General features: G+C 34.7%; 1 protein-coding gene across 1 annotated transcript; it reads left to right on the top strand.

Moving 5' to 3' along the window:
* Positions 1 to 4,065: 4,065 nt before the first annotated feature.
* On the top strand, positions 4,066 to 6,271 carry LOC106709912 (odorant receptor 49b-like). The gene is made up of 5 exons (XM_014501829.2): positions 4,066 to 4,805; positions 4,875 to 4,974; positions 5,098 to 5,202; positions 5,397 to 5,552; positions 6,221 to 6,271. The coding sequence occupies exons 1-5, from the start codon at positions 4,066 to 4,068 to the stop codon at positions 6,269 to 6,271; spliced, it is 1,152 nt and encodes a 383-aa protein (XP_014357315.2).
* Positions 6,272 to 7,069: the final 798 nt, after the last annotated feature.

Below are 7,069 nucleotides of genomic sequence, written 5' to 3'. Positions count from 1 at the left end.
ACAAATAATGACTGCTTATTTTGTTGTACAAACATCTTTCATGAATTGCGAGGATGTGTTCCGGTCCACTGCTGTATACAAGATTGTCATTACATACTAAGTACTGTATTATGTAATGTGTGTACAAGAATATAGAACAAGAGCAAAAAGTGAGAAAACTGACGTCACTAACGATATACGGCGGCCATCATGTTATTTTATCTTACTTTGTAAAGAGGTATCTTCAGAACGGATCAACGGATCTTGATGAAATTTGATAGACTTGCGTTAATATTAGGAAATACGAGATATTTATTTATGAATTTGTTTTTTACTAACATATCCTTTGAACCGTTATTGTTTTTATACGCAACTCGACATGTGTGAATGGTTCGTGTCACTACGTCGGCTAGACCCTTTTAAATCAAATTCCGCGCAATTTATCAGACCGGGGCCGAATAATACACGTATCCTCTAGTCCCATACGCATCGAGACCCTTGCCACGCATACGCTGAAAAATTTAATATAAGCGATACAAACTATTCTCTATATATCTAAGTAAACTACATATGTACATGTTTAATGAAATTTTGACGTCATAGTAAATAAATTGGAGGGATTTGGAAATATTTATACATTTTGTACATTTATATCATCTAATATATAAAATTCTCGTGTCACAGTTATCGTCACCGTACTCCTCCGAAACGACTTGACCGATTGTCATGAAATTTTGTGAGCATATTCAGTAGGTCAGAGAATCGGCCAACATCTATTTTATTTTTATTTTTTTTACTGCGCGCGGACGGAGTCGCGGGCGACAGCTAGTTACATATATTATACTATAACAAATTACTTATTATTAAGATGTAGTAAATTAATATACATTTATTTTAAATACTAGCTGTAGCCCGTGGTTTTGTCCGCGCAGAATTAATAAAATTTAATAAGCCTAACTAGCAGCCTATGTAATCTTCCAGACTATATATCTTTGTGTCATTTTTCATTAAGATCTTCTGATCCATCCATCCATTTAGACATACGCATTTATAATATTAGTAAGATTGTATTACCAATAAAATTGTATTGTATTGCATTTGTGGTGAAAAGAAACAAATCTTTGCTCAGTACAGTACTTATTTTCTTCAATATCATTTAACTTAACTTGTTATAACAACATTAACGTCAATTTGTAGTCGGAGAAGGAATAAAGCGAAATAACAAACATCATTTCCGCTAATTTCCTCAGCGGGTGTCATCACGGGGGTCCGTGAGGGGCGAGGGCGGGGTCGGGTTGGGGGGGGTTGGATTAGTATCCGTGCGACAGGGACCTTTCAAACCAGACAGTCTCATCGACATCGCTAATTCAATTACAAGTCTTATGAAATCCTTACTAATATTATAAATTCGAAAGTAACTTGGTCTGACTGACTGTCTGTCGCGCTTTCACGCCAAAACTACTGAACCGATTTAAATGAAATTTGGTACACAGATAATCTAGAGCCAGAGAAATGACATAGGTTACTTTATAAGGCGGAAAAGGTTTGAAAGTGGGGGTGGAAATTTGTATGAAAGTATCGTTGTTTTTACAGTTAGAAGCTTGAAACTTATTTTTTAGGTTGTGAATTTGATATAAATAAATATGACATTCAATGTTCGTAAAAGTTTTATCCTCAACGGTGCAAAATAACAATAAGGGATGAAAGTTAGTATGGGAATATGTATAGTTTGTGTGAATTTTGTAAATTAAGTATGTCTCGTTGTAATATTTTATCATTTTAACTAAAATAATTTACCTAAGTCATAGACGAACGAAGTCGCGGGTACATCTAGTGTTCTATAAAAAGTATTTTGACTACAGGACATAGAAAGATTTCATAAAAAAGTTTATGTTATAGCTGAACCTCAGATGCATTTTTTAATTGTAAGGCCACTAACAAGAAAAAAATATATCTAAACCAATTAAACTAAAACATAGTAATGAATCACAGATTCAAAAGAGTATCTTTACAACCGGCCAGTGTTAACGTTGCGATCCGTTTCACAAAACTTTGGAATCCCAGTCTAACAGTTTGTCTACGAATCCACGATTGTACTTGTATTAAACTTTACTGTGGTCATTTTGGATTCGATCTGTACCAGACATTTCAGAACTTTTTTCTGTTAGACAATTCAAGATTTTACTGATTTCGATATACCGCTGCTACACTACTTCTTCAACTTGTGAACCATCAATTTTTTTCCCGTCATCCCACCACCTAATCTTTTATTGATACCAGGGGATCCTGGACTACTATATAGGTATGTTTTATGTTTAACCATACTTCAATCTTTTTCATTTTGTAGAAAGATAACTAAATAGCTACGTCGCGATAACTTTAATGCAACAATATCAGGTCATTGTTATTAAACAGTAGGTGTGATGCGAGCGTGTTTGCGTGTCCCTCACGTCCCGTCGGAACGTGACATCGATGAGTGACGACGTCAACCAGCATGTTACGGCTGGATAGGTTTCTCAGTAACTGATATTAACTTACTGAACGTAAAAGTAAGTACGACTACGACAACTACTACATTGTAGAATAGTAGTACTACTTCTGCATCCTAGAATAGTAGTCCTACTACTGTATTTAAATAATACCTACACATATACTAGTATAATTAAGATTTCTTTTTAATAATTTGTTTTTTACTGAGTTTTTTTGTAGAATTTTGTTAATAATAAAGTGAAATGAATTTATTTGATTTAAGTGTTCGCATTCGAACGGGCGCTATTTTATCGCGCGTTAAAAAAGCGTTCAAATAAACAAATGCATTTCCATATATCCGTTTATACGGCAACGGTTTTAAAATGCGACGCTTTTTTACCTGTCGCTCGAAATCCGCCAACGCCGAGTTTTAACGCGGTTTTAAAAAGCGCCCGTGCGAATGCGAGCTAATAGTTAAAGAATAAAAGACGGACGTCGAAAACTTAAGTAAATAAATCCCCGTTACCATAATTTATCCGGCAATACGTTTTAACTTTTAGCCAGACGCTACGACAACTTTTTATTTGCCAGGTCGTTTACCTACAAGGTCCACACCGCACTGGATTATCATACAAATAGGTTTTACTCAGCTTCTACGGCGCCGCTAATTATTTTGCAAAGTGCAATTTATATTAAACAAGCTTTTGCTGGAGTTTTCTCTGCTACAACATTTAGCGCTTGTGTTACTTCAACTGAAAGTGGGTTATAGAATGCTATTTTATACATACAAACTTCTGAGCGTCAAGAAAGTAATAAGATTGAATGTAATAACAAAGATAGAAGGAGACTGTAAGAAGTGAAATCACTCATCACTCATCACTCACACAATCCATCCAGGATTGTGTGAGGATGACTGATGTTTGTAAGAAGAGAGTGAGCTCAGTTAAACAATTGATAACGGGAAATGATAAATACTTCTATATGACATAGTTCAGTGGCAATGGATGTCCTGTTACGATGACGGTTAGTGTATTTTCTTACTGGAGTGCCGTTAAATTTAGGTCGCACTCTTTCATTTTCATTGTTCCAAATTCGAACTTAAATGAAATAGTCTCATTGTGTTAACTTCCTGTTCTAACGTCAGTGGTGCCACTCTTATATTTAATAGAACCGTTAGTATTCTTTACGTCATTGCTTGGAGTACAGCCAGCGTCGTGTCCCGCGCTGAACATGTCACCGTGACGTCAATGACAGCGGGTGAAATGCATTTATTCTCTTAAAAATAAAGATATTTGAAATATTTATGCCCTTCTTTGTTAGTATATCAAAATCGGTCTAATAAATGCAGTTCATTTTCTGCAAGAGTCAGTAATTGATATTAAATACGTAACTTATACGAGTACAGGATTATATACATATTTGATTAATAGCGAACCATCAAACCTATTATTAAATAGGGACAGATTGCCCGCCCCCTTACAATTTCACACATCAATTAAGTAGAGAGCAATTAATGTTGGACGTATAAATTTAGGACTATATTAATACAGTAGGAAATGTACTCAAATATACACGTACGTGTAACTATTACAAGATTGTGAAAGCTAATTGTAAAAAATGTTTAAGTTTCTAGCTAATTCTGAACATCCATCTCTTGGACCACATCTCTATCTATTAGGATTAACTGGTATTTGGCAGCCAGATCAAAAAACTCACGTGACACGACTTAAAATGTTTATTTTCTACGTTATTGTTGTATTTTTCTCATCTCAGTATATTAAATGTATTTTTGATCTCAAAAAGGAATCGCTTCAACTAATCCTTCAGTATGCTCCATTCCACCTCGGTATTGTGAAGGCTTGCTTCTTCCGAAAGGAATGTGAAACTTGGGATTTACTTATTAATTATTTATCCCAAGTAGAACGTAAGCAAATAGAAGAACAAGAGCCGAAAATGATTAAGATTATGCAGAATTATATTCGATGCAATCGGCGCGTCACCTACTTCTTCTGGGCGTTGGCTTTCTTTTCTAATTTCAGTATTTTTTCCGAACCTTACGTCAAAAATAGGATAATAGAAAACGGCACCAGTATCTATTTACATATATTTGATGGATTCATTCCTTTTAGTAGTGAACCACCAGGTTACTACGTTTCGATGGCAATTCAGACGATCCTAGGACATGTTGTCAGTGCTTATGTTATAGGCTGGGACACAATGGTTGCGTCTATCATGATATTTTTTGCCGGTCAACTGAAAATAGCTCGAATGTACGCTACAGAAGTTGTAAAACCAGACGCTTTGGAAACCCATCGGAATATTGCAAACTGTCATAAATTTCACGTTGAATTAGTCAAGTACGTTGAAATGATAAAATAGATTATAAGATATTTTATAAGAAGGAACTTCTAATTTTTTTTTTTTAGGTACCAAAAGACATTCAATGGTTTGTTATCTCCTGTAATGTTCGTCTATTTGATAGTTATTTCTGTTAATTTGGGAGTTTGCATCATCCAGATTGTTGAAGTGAGTCAAATTGTTTACTGTTGTTTTTTGTTTGGTATTCATTTTGAATGATATCGTTTGTTCATTTCTTTCGGTGCTTACATTTTTTTACATTTATCGTTGAGTGCAGCAACTTTATTTTAGGTGCAAGATGATTTAGCGATGCTCATGTCAAGTTGCTTGTTCGTGGTGGCCTGCTTGATACAGTTGTTACTTTTCTATTGGTTCAGTAATGAAGCGACTGAAGAAGTAAGAACTTTAACAAGTATTGTTAAATTACATATGTTTTCTCTTTCAATATTTACTTAATGCTTAAGTGTGATTAGTATGTTTTTATTTCACTTAATAATTAATTACAAATTGAGGATATTTCTTGTTCAAATATTGTGACCGATGATCTTGTGGAAATTAGCATTACGTTTAATGATATTTTTTTGTTTTAGAGTTTGAAGGTGGGCTATGGTGCTTTTGAAAGTGATTGGGTAAAATGTGATAAAGCAATACAAAAAGAGATTCACCTCCTAGGACTGATATTGAGCAAGAGGCTTGTATTCAAAGCAGGACCATTCAACGAAATGTCACTAACCACTTTCGTGTCTGTAAGTACTCCAATAGAAAATATGAATAATAATTTAACCAAGATATGTACAGAGTATGATGATGATTGTACAGTTGAACGTTTTGATATTACACAAGTATTGAGATTCAGTATTTTTAAGTACATTTAATTTTTTAACAGTGGTAGACGCCACCAACAACATCTGTTGCACGAATTGTCCGGCTCGCCCGGTGAAATATCACGACCACACAGAAGACAGGCGTCAAGTGGAAGCAATTCCGTGTTTCGTCTGATGAGTGTGGTGCCGCAGGCCTAATTTTAGCCCTCTTCCCCTTCACAATCTTTTCTTAATAGGAAAGGATGAGAATGGGAAGTGGATTTGGCGGAAGAGGGGACGCATGGGAAGGGGAAATGTCCTCTTTCTGTGAGTCCCCTCTTCCGTTGATTAAAGGTAGGCAATGCATCTGCATTAGCGGATGTCCATGGGCAACGGTCGCCTCGCTAATTCGGCGAATTCAGGTGACCGTTTGCTCGTTTACCACCTTTTCATATAAAAGAAAAACGGTTAAATGTTTTTGTAAAACACTAAAGAACGGTGAATTAAGGTTAAAGGAAAGAGCATAAAAAACGTATTCAAGGTGTGAAAATTAATTTCTAAATCAGTGATTGATTGTGACAGGTTTTTTGTTCTATATTTTATTGTTACAGATCTTGCGAACGAGCTATAGTTTCTACACACTTTTAGATAAAACCAATTAATGGTTTAATTTTAATACATTGTCATTAGTGCAGTTTCTTAAGTATTAAAATAAAGCCACATTATTTTGTGCCTTCAATTAAAGAACCGCAGATAACATGTTTCTATGACAAATGCCACGAGTGCAAGCTCAATATTTCTAGTTTAATATTTGCGTCGCTTGGCACCGCTCCTAACTCCTGTCTGCGTACAGAGGTGCTCTCTCTGCCAACGTTGATGCATTGAGATGCAGAAATTAAATTATTATGGCAAACAATTGTGTGTATAGTAATTCGCCAATCAATCTATATCTATTTTGCGACATTTAAAAATCAATTTATGTGTGAGTTTAGGTAACATATGTTAAGTTAGTATTATAACTTATTCTAGATGGCTATAAGCAGCGATAACTTTACTACGTTTTAATATAGCTTTTGTGGTTTTTACTAATATACTGTTCGTAAAAAACGGGATTCTTACCACATTAATCTTTTGCTATATAGATTTACTTTTTTAGCAAAATGTGGTGGCCGCTTCTGTATCAAGAAAAATTTAAGGTAAGTGATTATAACTACAAAATATATATCTATAAATTTAAAGGATAATATAATGTTTTTGCAGTCTCTATTAGAGGTTTATAAAGTTATTTTTTATTAAGTTTGCCCTATGGAAATTTACATATAAATCCATGAAGTTAGCAAAATAATTTGACAAGCGACAGAGGCCGAATCACAAGCGATTTGTATGTAAATTTTGACAGTGGCTGGTTTCTGACGAGTCTCGTCAAAATGAAAGTTCTTCTAAACAATACAACTTTAAAT

This window comes from Papilio machaon, chromosome 6 (assembly GCF_912999745.1).
Source record: "Papilio machaon chromosome 6, ilPapMach1.1, whole genome shotgun sequence".
NCBI lineage: Eukaryota > Metazoa > Arthropoda > Insecta > Lepidoptera > Papilionidae > Papilio > Papilio machaon.
This window is presented reverse-complemented; position numbering and strand designations above follow the sequence as displayed.